The 17108-nt window shown below is 39.3% G+C and overlaps 1 protein-coding gene across 1 annotated transcript in view; it reads right to left on the bottom strand.

Moving 5' to 3' along the window:
• Positions 1–17108, bottom strand: part of lrp2b (low density lipoprotein receptor-related protein 2b) — a 62586-nt gene that overhangs the window by 28816 nt on the left and 16662 nt on the right. Inside the window, exons 17-43 of the mRNA XM_067429580.1 lie at positions 15994–16203; positions 15577–15769; positions 15233–15358; positions 14911–15041; positions 14614–14751; positions 13937–14215; positions 13612–13851; positions 12865–12987; positions 12297–12413; positions 9508–9885; positions 9078–9326; positions 8644–8852; positions 8327–8511; positions 6967–7195; positions 6684–6861; positions 6474–6602; positions 6209–6375; positions 5872–6015; positions 5659–5768; positions 5394–5571; positions 5081–5294; positions 4554–4790; positions 2674–2865; positions 1658–2578; positions 1399–1564; positions 578–736; positions 196–485 (exon numbers count right to left, since the gene is read on the bottom strand). Of these exons, the coding sequence (XP_067285681.1) occupies positions 196–485; positions 578–736; positions 1399–1564; positions 1658–2578; positions 2674–2865; positions 4554–4790; positions 5081–5294; positions 5394–5571; positions 5659–5768; positions 5872–6015; positions 6209–6375; positions 6474–6602; positions 6684–6861; positions 6967–7195; positions 8327–8511; positions 8644–8852; positions 9078–9326; positions 9508–9885; positions 12297–12413; positions 12865–12987; positions 13612–13851; positions 13937–14215; positions 14614–14751; positions 14911–15041; positions 15233–15358; positions 15577–15769; positions 15994–16203 (5892 nt within the window). The remainder of the gene's footprint in view (positions 1–195; positions 486–577; positions 737–1398; positions 1565–1657; positions 2579–2673; positions 2866–4553; positions 4791–5080; positions 5295–5393; positions 5572–5658; positions 5769–5871; positions 6016–6208; positions 6376–6473; positions 6603–6683; positions 6862–6966; positions 7196–8326; positions 8512–8643; positions 8853–9077; positions 9327–9507; positions 9886–12296; positions 12414–12864; positions 12988–13611; positions 13852–13936; positions 14216–14613; positions 14752–14910; positions 15042–15232; positions 15359–15576; positions 15770–15993; positions 16204–17108) is intronic.

The following is a 17108-nucleotide window of genomic DNA, read 5'->3' as shown; positions in this document are numbered from 1 at the left end:
AAAAAAAAAAAATTCTTTTTTTTTTTTTGGAAATCCTGAAACTCTTTTATTTTCCAGGTTTCTATTTTAAGATCTATTTTAACAACCCACTGTATGCAGGTTCAACAATTTCTTGAAAATCAAATGGGTGCCTTTCAGATCAATGTGCACTGATTGGCTATAGCAAGCACACTTGGCATGGGACACCAGACCAACCTGGGACGCAAACATGGCTGCATCCTCCGTTGAACACCTGGCAAGGACTCAAGCAGCTCTCCTGCCTACTGGCCGAGAAGACATGGATGTCATTGGGTCTATATTGGAGATCAGTGGCCATTATAGTCAGGCCAGAACCATCGTCCTTGTTGGCACGGTACACAATCCGTGTGTTCCAGTCAGTCCAGTAGATATCCTGTCGGAACACTGTTACAGCAAACGGGTACTGTGTCTGACTAACAATGACCTCCCTGTTTTCTCCAGTCAACGAGGCACGCTCAATCTTATCCCTGTGAGTGAGAGAGTGAAACAGTTTTATCAGTTCAATGTTTCTTGTCTGTCTGCACTAAAGATTATATAAAATGAGTTAGTATAAACTCACAGTGTCGAATCGGCCCAATACAGCAGTCGTTCCTCATAATCCAAAGACAAAGCATTAGGCTGGGAAAGACTTGTGTTTACGATAGGGAAGCGGAAGTTTCCACCCAGTGTAGCTCGTTCAATTTTAGCAGGGGATCCCCAGTCAGTCCAGTACAGGTATCTGCATGAGCAAAATCAGGTTTCAGTTTTTCAAATCTTGATCTATTTTAATTATCTGGCTGGAACAATTTGAACCAGGGTCAGGGCTTTCACACTTATATATATATATGCCAAATTAACATGCAAAAGTGAGCGATGAATTATAAAATTACAAATAGAAGTAAAACTGCTAACTAAGTTTACAAATGTACAGTTTTAAACAACTGAAAATTGAATACAGGATTAAAGGCCAAAGTGTACTTCGGTTTTTACGTGTACACTAGGGTATTTGCACAGTGCATGTGTCGTAAATGTTTAATCATCAACCAATGCTTACTGTACATACACAGCTTCTCTATGCTCAAATCATTCATGCATCGTGAATTGTTACACTTATCAGTTTGTGCAGAAGTTGCAACACCGCAGAAGGTGCACTGGCCTGTTGTTCAACAGTTGAAAAATAATGGAATGCGATGTAACAACAATAAACTGGAAATGGCGGAGAGTATGGTGGAAAGTAGCGGAGACACTGGACAGGGATAAAACTTTGGTTTTACACATATATAAAGTATACTTTGGGTTTAGTCTCTAACCCAGGGTAAGACTGAAAAAAATGTGATGCATGGAAAAATATAGCCCAGGTTTTGGTTGCCAATTTAAATCTGAAATGCAACAAGTTTTTACCCATAGCAGGGATCCACTACGATAGCTCTGGGGCGGTCGCCATGTGCAATGAAGGAACGGTTTTGGCCATCTATTCCCATAGACTGCACACTCCGATTGTAATAATCTGTGAAATAAAGACGCTTGTGGATCCAATCGTAAGCCAGACCTTCAGGATCATCCAGATCTAACCGATGAAAAAAAAAGGAAAACTCATTAACATTGTTAATGGCTGGTTTCTGCTTATTCATTTAGAGAACATTAAAGCATCAGACCGTACCGCTGGCTATAGTGATCGGTGGGCTAGTGATGCTGGTGGTTGTGATGTATCCTATTTTACTCCTGCCTAAACCCACATACTGTGTGAAAAACACTCTCTTGTCTTGGAAGTCAAACTCTGTGGCTAAAACGCCATAGCCCAGGTAAAAGGTGGCAAATGGTGTGCTGTGGTCCTCTGGGTCCAGCCTCATGCTGTTCATGGTGTAATCCGTGGTGAAGATCAGGTACTCATCCAGGCCGAAGCCACACGAGACTCCATTGCTGAGCAAAGAGCCATGGGCACAGGCACATTTGGGCTGCTGCTGCTCAGGAATTGCAAAACAAAACTGTTGGCAGCGCCCATTGTCTTCATGGCATGGGTTGAAGCCCACCAGGTTGGCAGAAGTGGGCTGAACATGCGAGTCAAACACTCCAACATCTGTCAGATCCTCAATGCCATCTCGGATCACCTCAGGTGTGTCTGTATTCCCAGGAAGCTTGCTAGCCTGGAAGAGTTTGCCCAGTTTGCGATCCACCCACAGCATGTACTCGCCAAAGATTGCAACACTGTATGGCGCAGGGTAGCGACTACCGTAGCGTACAATCTGCCGCTGAGAACCATCAGGCGCCATTCGAGAAATCATATCCAAAGTATCATCAACCCAGTACAGGAAGTCATTGGTGTAGTCGATCGTAAGGCCTCGGGGGGAAGACACGCTTTCAGAGGCAAGGACTGTCCGATTGGTACCATCTAAAAGAGCGCTCTCAATCTTAGGTGACTGGCCAGCATCAGTCCAGAAGAGGAGACGCAATTTGGGGCTGACGGCAAGATCTAGGGGACGATCCACTGAACTCTTCAGCAGGATCAGTTGAACGCTTGTGTTCAGACGTAACACCTCAAGGTATGTCTGAGAGGTGAATGCATTAGTGAAGTACAAGTTTCCTGACATAAAAAACAAGGATTAGCCCGATACATACAAACACATAAAGCTATTTTCACAGTATAAATGGTATCACCTAATTTTTACAGTAATTTACCTGCAATCCAATCTACCGCCAAACCCTGAATCCTTCCAGTGCCCAACTGTGTGATGACAGTAGAATAGCGTGAGCCATCTGTCTTGGTCCTGTAAATGCCTCTGTAGGATGAGTAGGTGCTATTATCAATCCAGTACAGGAATCCAGAGGCGATGTGCATGTCCAGCTTGTCAATAACTGAGTAGACAGTGCCTACAGAATAAAAGCACATTATATATTATAGTGCACACTACATCATAGGACTAACCTACGGTCAATTTGTGTGAATATTTATTAATTTAAATATAAATTATTATTATTTATTCAATGTATTATTATTTACACATAATCTGTGTATGTATTTATGTTATGTATGTATGTATTTATGTTATGTATGTATGTATGTATGTATGTGTGTATATATATATATATATATATATATATATATACACACACACACACACACACACACACACACACACACACACTCAGCTAAAGGATTATTAATAGGAACAACATATTAATACTGTGTTTGACCCCCTTTTGCCCTCAGAACTGCCTTAATTCTTCATGCCATTGATTCAACAAGGTGCTGAAAGCATTCTTTAGAAATTTTGGCCCATATTGATGGGATAACATTTTGCATTTGATGGAGATTTGTGGGACGCACATCAAGGGCATGAAGCGCCCGTTCCACCACATCCCAAAGGTGCTCTATTTGGGTTGAGATCTGGTGAGTGTGGGGGACATTTTAGTAAAGTGAATTCATTGTCATGTTCAAGAAAACAATTTGAAATTATTCAAGCTTTGTGACATGGTGCATTATCCTGCTGGAAGTAGACATCAGAGGATGGGTACATGGTGGTCATAAAGGGATGGACATGGTCAGAAACAATGCTCAGGTAGGCCATGGCATTTAAACGATGCCCAATTGGCACTAAAGTGTGCCAAAAAAAAAAAAACATCCCCCACACCATTACACCACCACCACCAGCCTGCACAGTGGTAACAAGGCATGATGGATCCATGTTCTTATTCTGTTTAAACCAAAGTATGACATCTGCCTGCCTCAACAGAAATCGAGACTCATCAGACCAGGCAACACTTTTCCAGTCGTCAACTTTCCAATTTTGGTAAGCTTGTTCAAATTGTAGCCTCTTTTTCCTATCTGTAGTGGAAATGAGTGGAAATACATTATAATAATCTACATATAGGGTTTAATTAACTCCTAGCTCCATATGATGGTTATTGACGATCCTACATGTACTTTATGTTCTTTAAAAGTGATTGGCAGTTACTTTCACATGTTTTGGGAATGTACCCCAGTGGCTGACTTTTGGAAGATGATTTCCTTTAACCTCTCTAGGCTGTTTAAGGTTAGATTGCCCTGCACGCCTGCTACACTCATTTTGAATGATCTTTCAAAACTGAGTTTGACATTGGATACGAGAAAAACCTTGCTGGCTGGCAAAAAAAAACGAATTGCCACACGTTGGAAACCTCCACATTCTCTCTCCTTTCAAGCCTGGGTTTTAACATATGTGAATAGTATTTACTTGGAGTTGTCGACAGCTAGTCCACGGTGCAAAAGGGTCAGCAATAGAGGCTTGGCATTTACAGCTAAACACTCTTTGTGGACTTCAGATTTAATTTGTAACTGATATTGGGAGATCTGAATCCAGGGTGTGGGTGGGTTATACTTGGGGTTTTGTTTTTCCATTTTAAGTATTATTATTTTTTTATTTCTTTTCTCTATTTTTAATTTATCTTATGTTAATCATATGCTTTATATATATATATACCATTTCAGTTAACCATTAAGTTGTTATCAGGTTTTTTTTTTTTTTTTTATTCCTCTCTAACAACAATCAAACTGTTAGCATACTGTAATCAATACTCACTTGCACCTACAGGAACCATGGCCTCAGAGTGGTCAGAGCTGTTGATATGGAATCCTCTAATAAATTTGGAAGAGGACACTATAGCATAAGAGTCATACTGCTCGCAGTGAGACCCATCCTGAGATGGGATAAAACCTGTGGTGCAGGCGCATGTCTTCTGTCCATCAGGTTTAGGCAGACACAAGTGGGGACAACCTCCGTTGTTTGTACTGCAAGCATTGGTTGTTCCTGCAGAGTCTGGATTTAACGGATGGATAGTGAACAGAATATAATGAATGATAATATGGCATACCACAATATGGCTGGTCTCATATTGTGTCTGATAAAATTAATTATCAAATTTATTTTTTTGTTTCTGAAAAGAAAACGACAATCCATGGCAACATACAAAATCGAAATATAGCTACTTTTAATTATCTTTAATCACTCCCGGGTCGCTCTAACAAAAGTTAGCAGAGATCCTAAATGACATCTAGTGTCGTTATCCTTTACTTGAAATAAAGAGCAAATTGCATTGCTTCACTCACTGTCTCTGGCATGCACTTTCAGTGCCCGCACCCCTGCCATGCCGCTTCTCATCACCACCATGTCTGCGCCTGTGTTCTTGTCCACTCTCTCAATAACCTCATAGTCAAGGTCAGTATAGTAGAGGTAATTTTGGTAGACAGTGATGCCCCAGGGGTGAGACAGGCCACTAACAACAGTCACCCTGCTCACACCATCCATGGTTCCACACTCAATCTGCCGATCACAGAGATATACCAAAGCCAGAAATATAGTGCAAGTGCATAATTAATTATTTCTATGTACATGTGTATTTATGAGCAAGTGATGTCTCACCATTCCAGTTTGAGGGACACCCCAGTAGATCTTCCTGGCCTCTATGTCTGCAGCGATGAACTCAACATTGCCTAGGTTACCAGTGTAGAGGTTTCTGATGTTCCCACCATCCATGTCTGCACTTGCCACCTTAGGTGGAACTCCACCATCTGAACCTCTGTCTGTCCAGAACAGTGTTCTGCATGGGTGAGACGATGATGACAGTACATTAATAACTAAAGAATAAGTACAGGACCAATGTGTACTAGTCACAAAAACTGTTTACCCTCTGGCTGGGTCAAGAGCTATTCCTATTGGCTCTCCAGCTCCTTCTGGTTTCCCTGTGTTTGTAATGATAGTCTTCCTGTAATGTTGAGATCCATCAACCCTGATGACCTTTTTGGGGGAAAAGGGCAAAAAATAAAAATACATAAAATAATGAAAATATATTACAAATGAATTCAATAAGTGTATATTTATGATATAAGATGATGTTTACCTCAATGGCCTTAACGGAGGGATTAGTGTAGTACATGATCCGCGTTATCCAATCAAAAGCAAGACCGGAGGGGGATCCAATGATAGCAGATGGTGCAAACTGAGTTCGATTGGCTCCATCTGTCTTGCTTCTATAAATTGAGCCCTGGGGAAAAATTCAATCTTTTTTTAATGATAAACTCTACTATTTTTTTCCCTTTCCCTTTGCATTTGTATTTTTATTTAATAAATGCTCCTTCTAAATATTTTCTGTTAATATTTCAATAAAACGAGTGTCAGTTAATGAGAAAGAAGTTAATTCCAAAACAATGTTCTAAGATATTGACTGATTTACTGACAGTGCCTTGCACCCAGTAGACAAACTGCTCTTGGTCATCAAAATCAATATCTCGGCCCTGTGTGATGCCTGATATTGGTGCCATGGCATTGTTGGACGTGTCATTGGGGTTGAGAGGGATTCCCATAATCACTGTATCTCTGACCACCATCAAGAATGGTGTGTCATCTAGGAAAAATAAATATTACAGCATCATTAAGTCAAGTAAAAGGCCATAAGACCTCAAGAACTAAAATGGCACACAGTAATTTTGTCAAGACTCTGACCTTTAGTACAAGTACGCCCATCGTTGGCTAGGGTCCAGCCAGACTGGCAGTCACACCTGTAGTATCGAGGTCTTAAGGTTGCTAGCAGGCACAGCTGACTGCATGGATTGTTCTCACATGGATTAAGTGCTGCATGGGAGCCAACAAACTATGTTAGTCAAGTGAAGAAAAAAAAAGTCCTTTCAGTAATAACCTGCATTAAAACCTAACCTAAAGGCTGCCTGACGGGGTGATCCATGACGATACCCATGCACTGGTACACGCTGGTCAGAAGGGTGGTGGTGTTTCCTCCATGGAATTTGTTAGTCCTCATGATTTGACTTGTGTAGCGGTCACTCCAGTAGATGTTGTCTTCGAAGATGGTTATGCCATGTGGTTGCTGAAGAACCTGCAGATGTGTGATGAGTGAAAACCACACCAGATAAACTCAGACTGTGCCCTTATACTTAATGTAAAATATACATGTATTTTAAACAGGGACTTTTACTCTTACCATGTCACTCGCAAAGACTTGATGCCTGTTTTTGCCATCATAGTCACAGTAGTCAATATATTTCAGGTAGGCGTCAACAAAGTATAGCCTTCTAGTTGTGTAATCCAGGGTAAGTCCATTGGGCCAATATACCTTGCTAGTTACAATTGCTCTTCTTCCGAATCCATCCATACTAGCCTGTTCTATGCGAGGGTTTTGACCCCAGTCTGACCAGAACATTAGATTGGTACTGAGAAGAAAACAGAAGGAATTAGGATTTTATGAAACAAGACTCCACCTTAAGTGTTCTTAAAAGGACAGTTAACCCACACATTAAAATTATGTCATCATTTATTCACCCTCATGTCATTTCAAAACCATAAGACTTTTGTTTCTCTTCAAAACACACATGAATATATTTTAATGAAATCTCAGAGATCGTGTGTCAAACTGCTGAAATCACGTGACATTGGCGATCCGAATCACTGATCGATTCGTTGATTAATGGCCGTTTGAATTTTTATTTGAGGAACACAGAAGAGAAGACAAAGCTAAATAAAGTTGTAAATTTTTTTATTTTTTTGACCAAAATGTATTTTCGATGCTTCAAGAGATTCTAATTAACCAACTGATGTCACATATGGACTACTTTGAAGATGTTTTTCAGCTTTCTGGACATGGACAGTAAAGTGTGCATAGACTGCATATGCTCTGGGACTAAAATATTAAATATCTTAAACTGTGTTCTGAAGATGAACGGAGGTCTTACGGGTATGGAACGACATTAGGGAGAGTCATTAATGACATAAATTTCATTTTTGGATGAACTAACCCTTTAAGAGCATTTAATAATAAGCAATGTTATAATTTGGAGATGGCAAGGGAAGACAAAAAATAAATCAGTTTTTATTAGATTATGTATGTTGTTTGTTTATTACTTTGAAAAAATATAAAAATGGTCCATACTTTTCACAAGAGGTAAACCCTATTGGGCAGGGGTGCCCAATCTCGATCCTGGAGGGCCGCTGTCCAACCCCAATCAAACACTGAACCAGCTAATCAATGTCTTACTAGGGTATATAAAGGCATTGATTAGCTGGTTCAGGTGTGTTTGATTGGGGTTGGAGCTAAACTCTGCAGGACAGTGTCCCTCCAGGACCGAGTTTGGGGACCCCTGCTATAGGTGAAGGAAATAAAGAGACCGGACCCCTTTAATTGAATAGTCCCTGTATACTATTTCTGTTAAAAAATTAATTTAAAAAATCTTATGGAATGGCATGGAGAGCAAATGATGACATTTTTGGGTGAACTCCAAATTTCTCTCAAAATGTATTAAGACAAAAACTAGAAGCAAATTAGTAAGTATGTCCAATATCCATACTGGTCGCGGGGGTCTAGAGCCAGTCCACGAGGGCTGGTGACATTCTTGGTAATCAGAATCTTCCGGAAGCGGCCATCCAGAGTTGCTACTTCAATGTTCTCCATGACATAGTCGGTCCAGTAAATGTTTCTTCCAACCCAATCCACTGCTATACTCTCAGGCACCATCAGGCCTGATGAGAACACCTAAAATATCGGCATTACCAAATTAATGAATCCCAAACTGTAGTTAATGAACATAGAAATAACATATCAATAAAATGAAATTCATAAACTCTACAGACACCTAGACTATCTTTATTTCTTCGTATTACTTGCCTTTTTTTTGTCTGTGCCATTCTGAAATGAACTATAGATCATTTTCTCAGATGAATCACCCCAGTAGACTCTTTTGTTGATATTATCAAAGTCTACAGTAACGATGCTCACACCGCTAACTACGGGATTGACAAGGGGTGGCCTGAAGTAGATGCGATTGGCGACGATCTCATTGCGTCTGGCCACCAGAAGCAAGGCATCACCTGGGGCTGGAGCAGATTACACATTTCCCACAGATTTTAGGTTTTACTATCCTAATACTTTACACTACATTTTTTGAGGATTTTGTGTTAGTTGGAGCAGTGTCACTAGTCTTAAAAACCATTGAGTTCTTGGCCATTTGACTAGAAATGCAATTTAGCAACATGTTATACTACTTCATAAAGTCTTAATTCAAACATGTTCGATGTGTAAAGGATCGAGATGTTACTTACAGATGGCTTTGCATGTACGGCCATCTGGCTCCAGCTGGTAGCCGTCTTGGCAGTAGCATCGGAAGGAGCCACGCTCATTGAAGCAGGTTTGACTGCAGAAACCAGGGATCAGACACTCATTTATGTCGTCGCAGGTTTTTGAGTCGTTCAGCAGCTGGAATCCTGAGTCACAGGTACACTGAGCTCCAAATGGACCCTGAATACAACCATGACTGCAGCCCCCGTTATTCACCTGACAGTCATCTTCATCTAATAAGACAAATAATGAGAAAGGAAGAGACAGAAAAACAGTCAATCAATCAACTTGATTTATATAGCGCTTTTACAATGACGATTGTTTCAAAGCAGCTTTCAAAGCAGTCTTAGCAGTTCATCAACAACATATTGCAAAACATAAAACCTGTTTTAATCGAGCAGCAGCAGTACTCACTGCAGACGGGAGACTCATCAGCTCCATTGGGGCAGTCTCTTTGGCCATCACACACCTGAGCCTCTGGGATGCACACCTTGTCTGTGGGACACAACCACTGTCCTGATGGGCAACTGAATGGTGGAGTGGGACAGTTTGTTTCATCGCTCATATCCCTGCAATCATTATCCCCATCACAAACCCAGCTTTGATGCACACAATTTCCATTAGCACACTGGAACTGGAGAGAATTGCAGGTACGGGGTGGGCAGCCATTGTGCTCATCAGAGCCATCCTCACAGTCTGGATGGCCATCACATTCCCACATTTTTGGAATGCAAAATCCATCAACCTGGCACTGAAACTCATTGTCATGGCACAGACCTGGCCCACGTGTGGCTGCACAGAAAAGACCAGATATTAGTCAACACTAGCATTATTTTATCAACACTAATTGCTAGAAACACATTTAGTAGCTTATATCCATATAAAGATGATGATTACATAAATGGAACAATCCCCTGTTTCTGCTATGAAAACTATTAGATATGTTAGAGCAATTATTCTCAACAACAATTATATCTATATATTTTATATCACAGACATTTTATATAATGTTTCATATTATCAAGTACTGTTCAATATATTTTTGTATACTGTGAAATTTGTAAACCTTGTGGAAAATGAGTAGAGAATAAAATACCAAGGATGACAATAAATAATTATGAAAGAATTGAAAGCCCTGTTATGTTGTGCCTTATATCAATTACATAAAATATGTAAAGACTGATTCACTTCCAAGAACATCAATCTAATGGTTTTTTTCACAGACATGGAGTCAGTTATTATTATTATTTTTTTTGGATTGCTTACACACTAAAATTAAAAGTAGTACACTATTAGCAAAACCTTACACTCAAGAAGCAAAACATCAGCCCATATTTGCACAACTATAAGCACATTGTCAACCTCACACTTGTTGCAAAACTCTACACACAGTGATTTGCAAAACACTAAACACACTTAAAGGGGCACTTCAGCGCTGGGAAGATGAATCTGTATTTAAACTGGGTCATCAATGTAGTAGAAATGTGAAATTATTTTTGAATTTGGTGCTTTCTAGACAGAGAAAATACAGAAAATGTATTTTTGTCTCATGGGGATGAAAGACTACAATTCCCAGAATGCTTCGCTGCCCTGTGAGGCCATTCCCAAATTCGACCTACTGGATTACTGTGACTGAGTTGGAGAAGACACTACAATTAAAAACTGAACGTGTCTGTTCAATATAATGAGCGAGTCACCGTGCGAGTATCACAGCACTGAGCACTAACTGCAGGAGTGAGATAAATGAGCTGATGAGCTCTTGTGAGGAGAGCTGAGGTAATCGCGACTACTCTCGCGGCATACATTTACAACGCGAGTTCAGTCTGGTGCATTTAAGGTCATGCCTTTGCAAGCTTATCTTTCATATAAATTAATTTGAGAAGTTAAAAGACTTACATTGCTCACCATAGCTCCGTTTAAATGAGTGCCTGTAGCTGCGAGCTGAGCTCTGAGTGTAATCTCCCATCCCCCATGCACGGGTTTAAAACATGCAGAAATGGCTCCCTCTGCTGGCTGTAGTCTTTAGTCTTTGGCAAAACATTCCTCCTATGATGCAAATATCGCCAATTTGCATCATAGGAGGAATTTTTCCAGAAATAAAATGCATACATCTCTTCTCTCAGGGGGATATGAGATATATGGGAGAGCACAATCATTTGAATATAATCCAGGGTTTCTACTGATACAAAGCCATATGCTAATCGCTGAAGTAACCCTTTAACATACATTACACACAAAAATCTATCATGAAGTCACTTCCTTGCAATACCAAAGCACTGACTGTCGAATTACAGCACCGGCCAATTTGTTCAACACAGTCATCAGCTGTGCAATCACTTGTTTGCTTAATTGTAGACACTCCAATCAGGTGTATAAGCACAAAAAGCAGCAGGTGGGTTCATTGGTCTTCAAACACAATGGAAAGAGTCAGAAAAAGAGTCAGACGATGAGGAGAACGAGGGGGACAAGGAGGAGGCCTGAGCAGATGGAGGTAGCAACAATGCAAGGATGGATTCGTCATTTAAGACGTTTCTTTCCAAGGTGTCTTGCTAATGATAACATTGCCTGCGATGTTGATGAAAATCTCTTGCCAGATCCAGCTAGGCGAAGAGACAATGTTTTTTTATTTATTTTTTTACAGTAAACTTGCAGTACAATACATAAAGTGACATTTTGTTACAGTATTATGAGTGTCCATGTCAACATTTTGGGCGTGTTGAGAAATAAATACGTTTCTTTAGTCTGCAACATTGGTCTTGTGTAGTGTTTGGTGGATTTGCCAAACTAGATTATATCTGTACATTGTTGATGGTAGTCTACTCTAATCATAGGGAAGTAGAAGTGCTAAAAGTGTTTTATGTTTATCACAGCAGAGTGTAACTTGTGCAAACAGAGTATAGTAATGTGAGACGTGTGTTTCATATGGTAACAAAGTGTGGTTTTTAAACAGAAGCGTTTAAACATCGTTTTTAAAAGAGTGTTTAATTATGCAAAGGATCTGTAGGGTTTTGCTAATTGGGTGTGTGGTTGTGCTAATTGTGTGTAGTGTTTTGAAAACACGGGCCCTGTTTTGAAAATCATGCTTAAACTTAAGCAATCCAAAAAAAACTGTAAATGCAAAAAATTCTTCCAATTATCACATTTATGTCGCATTATCCCCTAAAACCAATCTGAAAGAAAACTTCTAAACACATATAACTTACGACAGCCGCTCTCATCTGAGTGGTCCCTGCAGTCATAAACCCCATCACAGCGGTAGCTCTGGAACACACACTGATCTCCACTGGCACATGCAAACTCATACGTTGCACAGGAGTACACTACATAAAACACACAACACTCGTCATTTGTGTTAATTAAAATCACAATGGAACAGAACTAGTAGCAGATTGTGATGTACATCCAAGTGTAACAGATTATCAACAAAGAAAATATGTACGGTGGAGACTTGTTCTATGCATTGATTGGATTTTGAGATACGGTCACGGCTCTAAAAAGGTACAGGCTTGCAGTGGCAGGGTGTAAGTGGATTAAATGATTGAAGAAATCCTGCGCACGTCACCAGTCGTTTTCAACAGAAGGTCTAGTTATACATTTTCTTAAACATTACAAGGAGATTTTTTTTTTTTTTTTATGAAACAGTCGCACAGATTATTTGTTCACAGTAACATCTACATTTAAGAAAATATATTTTCCATTTCATGCTGACTTTAAGTGCATCCTTTGAGTGCAAACCAATACCTTAAACATCAAATCAAATCACTGTCTTACCGCAGTCCTTCTCATCAGAGCCATCAAAACAGTCCTGGTCTCCATCACAGACATACGAGTTATATATACAGCGGTGATCTGGACACAGGAAGAAGCCCGGCTGGCAGGTGGTGATAGTGGAATCTGGAAGAGGACAGAGGAGAATGACAGTGGTTATAATTAACCGCATAAACCCCAGGACCATTTTTTGGGATTTGGCCTACCCAAATTGAAAAGCCTCCCATACACACATACAGTGGTCTAAGTTTAAATTGTTGGTGTCATTTTACAGGAAACCCTTTGAAGTCACATAAAACAATGCTAAAAGTGATAAACATGTAAGTATATGTTGTCGAAGCTGTAATAACTCCCCAAAAAAGTAGGTGCTTTGTGATTTTTTTTTTTATAAATTCATTTTTGAAAGTGTGTAACTCAGGCCCTGTGTGCTCTAGGTTCCTGCAGACAGTTTGGGGGTTATAACAGCTAAGACAACCTATACTTACATGTTTTTTACTTTTAGCAATATTTTATGTAACTTCACAACAATGTCATTCCGGACCCTGTACATGGTCCACGGAGTTTAAATGTATTGCTGTAACATATTTGTGTGCATGGGCAACGCTAGGTTGGGTCTCTAGGACTTTTTAGAATGTATTTTTTAATCAAAATATCTTTTTTCAATAAACATTTCTACATATTAACTGACCTTACATCCACCCCTGTTCAAAGTATTTCCTGCAAACTTCCTACAAAATCTTCAATACTCACTGCATTGTCTCTCATCAGAACCATCACCACAGTCGTTGAAGGCATCGCACACCCATGTTTTTGGGATGCAGTTTCCATTGGTGCAAGCAAAGAGGTTGGAAGGGCAGGTGGTTGGACCACGTGTGGGGCAGTTGTCCTCGTCGGTCCCATCACCACAGTCATCATGTCCATCACAGCGCCATCTAGCAGGGATGCAGTGCTTGTTCCCACAGGTGAAGGCATAGGGAGAGCAGGTTGAACCTGATAAGGTGAAATTAGATGTTCATAGACATATAGGTCTTGGTCTTCAGATGGTGCTCAAGCACAATCACATGTACATACACACCTGGATCTGTGCAGTTGACTTCATCTGTTTTGTCGACACAGTCATTCACACCGTCACAGCGGTAAGAATTTGGCACGCATCGGCCCCCGTCACAGGGAAAGGCATAGGCTCCACAATTATCATCTGGTGGGGGCTCAGAGTCATCCTTCACACAATCTCTCTGGTTTTCCTGCAGCTTCATGCCATAGGGACATCCGCACACACGGTTGGACGCAGGTGTAGGGAAACAGAAGTGGCTGCAGCGGCCGTTTGGAATCAGATTGCATCTGCTTTTGAATACTGTACACAACAATGAGATTACAGTAGTTGCTTTGTGTAAGACAAACAAGTTCAAGTATATTTTTTTTGTCAAATCTATTTATTTTAAAAAATGCACAATGTATAGACGCATTCTATGATGAGCATGCATTTAATTTCTGAATTAAAATTAATTTTATATTTTTCTTGGGGTGAATAAAGTAAAAAATATCAGGTTGGCCAGACATCACAAGGAAGAAAAATGCTTAATTAAACAAATTACATTCTGGGGGGAAACTACATTATTATTAGTAGACAAATGTATGTATGTGTATGTTATGGTTGTATATGTATGTTATGTTTACTCTTATTTCTCATGAACCTAAACCTGCATTAACAGATAGCAGTTAAGTGAGCAAGAGCTTATCCGTGTCACTCACAGTCCTGGAGATCAGCTGAATAGGCCTTAACATTCATTATGCCCGATATGCCCTTTCGGAGGATAATATTTTCCCCACCATCCCTCTTCCTCATACGGAAAACAGAATTCGTCCTCCAGTCTGACACAAACAAATGATCTAACAAATGGTGGAGAGAGATCAGTCAGTGACAAGTGGAACAAATGTTAAAAAATATATATTAAATAGATGCATAAAAGTCTTTGTAGTTTAAAATAGTCTCAACATCAATATCATAATGGGGCTGTGAGATGAATGAAGAAACACAGAAGTGACAACCTGTGTGGATCGTAAGCGAGAAAGGGTGAGTGATTTTTCCAATGCTGGAGAAGGCCTGTCGGTCAAGCCCATCAATGCTCACGTGCTCAATCCGGTCCAGCTGCGCATCAACCCAATACAGCCTATCCATTCTGTTGAGCACATTCAAAAATCTTTTCAAGACACATTCCACAGCCTTAAGCAAACTCTTTTAATTGTCCAAACTGATCTTTGTGTCGGGATGAAATGTGAATGGAAAGTGAATAAACCCATCTCATTTGCAAACTATTTCAGAAATTAAATGGTAGGTACTGGAAACTTGATTTTAAAAGAACTTCCTTACAGGTAGTCCACAGCAAGTCCATTAGGCCAGCCAAGTGTTGTGTTAATTAGTGGAACAGCATTGCTTCCATCTGTGTAAGCTCTGGTGATTACAGCTGGACGGTACCAATCAGACCAGAAGAGGTATCTAAAAATCGCAAAATAGAGCTATATAATAAGTTGCATAAAAATATATATGCTTAATAAGTCTAAAATAAAAACATACACAAATGCTCAAATCTGAAGAACAATTAATTATTATTTAGGTCTAAGTTATTCTGTATTTTCACTACATTATACAGATGTAATCTTTAGCACAAAATTGTATTCTGAATGATGTATTCTTGACCGTGATGTCTCATATACCCTGCACTGGGATGCACGGCAATCCCCCGGGGGTAATTCAAGTTTTGAACAATGTCCCGTCTTGATCCATCTGTTATTTTAAAAGCTGAGACTGTCCGATAGGTGCTGGATGTCCAGAAGAGGATCTTAGAGGTCCAGTCATATGCCATTGACTCCACAGAGCCCACTCTGTAACCTGTCAGGATCTCATGACCTAAAATATAACAACAAAATTATTCATTTATATTTCATTAAAAGTTTAATTTAATTAAATTCATTAATTTTTTATTTTATAAATATTTGTGAAGTTTTATTTTTATTTTATTTAAATATTTAAAATTTGTATAAAAAGTAATTCAATCAAAGAGGCCTGAAAAACTTTAAAACCACTGAACATTTTAATACAAAAACTAAACTTTGTGTTTTCCAATGACTCACTGGTGCCATTGATGTGGGATTTGTAAATGAGCTGTCGCATTCTGTCATTGTAGAACACAGTCTCCACTGATCCATCATACTCCACTCCAGAACCAGAGAAGGTTTCGGCCATGCCAGCGAGCGGAAGGGTGACATCCTCTTGAGAAGACACGTTAAGAGGAATCCCCCTTACAGCTTGAGCATTAGCCAGCAGTAAATAATCTTTAATCTCTGAAAGAGACAGACATGTTTGTTTCAGAGGATTTGTTGCAGTTGAAACTAAAAATAAAACCAGTCATTTGTTTCAATGTTAAAATGCCAGTATCCCATGTATATCCCTTACATCCCATTGTAGTCAAGACCACCTAAACCAAGTCAAGAACAAGACCAGCGTGTGCCGAGACCAAGACAAAACCAAGACTTTATGGGGTTCAGAGACCAAGACCAATGCAAGGAGAAACTGAGTCAAGACCAAGACCAGACAAGCACAAAAATCATCTAAAAGATCCATATCTACTGTTTGAGAAATTACTTATATTTAATGAATAAACATATACTAAATAAGACACTATATCGAGCTGTTACCAATCAAATCACTAACAATAAAAATGAATGGCACAAAAGTTTTGGTACAATTACACCTTCATAAATAATGTTAAAATTAATTTAACATTAAAACATTAACATAATTTACCATTCACGGAATCATTTATTCAACCGATTTGTACAAAGCAGCTGATTTAATAACAAAACATTGCTGAATTAGCAGACACAGTTTAATATTTACTTCTTGTTTATTGAACGTTTGTATAAATCATACTTATCATTCACAATCACGCTATATTCATGAAAACAGCTCTCTTGCAATATTGCTTAATTATATTCTATGTTATATATAAAAAAAACGAAATCTCCGAATTTTTTGGCCATTTATATACATTTTGGACATTTTTGAGACCATGCTGCATTGCTTTTGAATCCGGCAGCACAGTAACAAAAGAAATCACAGTGCAAGTTAGTTTGATTCCATTTTAAGCAGTTCATTTTACATCAAATAACATTAATAATGTTAAATCAGACAATGCACCATTAATTTAGTGATGATCCTTGCAGTTGTGGTCTTGACTGGTCTTGAG

This window comes from Pseudorasbora parva, chromosome 21 (assembly GCF_024679245.1).
Source record: "Pseudorasbora parva isolate DD20220531a chromosome 21, ASM2467924v1, whole genome shotgun sequence".
Classification (NCBI taxonomy): Eukaryota; Metazoa; Chordata; class Actinopteri; order Cypriniformes; family Gobionidae; genus Pseudorasbora; species Pseudorasbora parva.
This window is presented reverse-complemented; position numbering and strand designations above follow the sequence as displayed.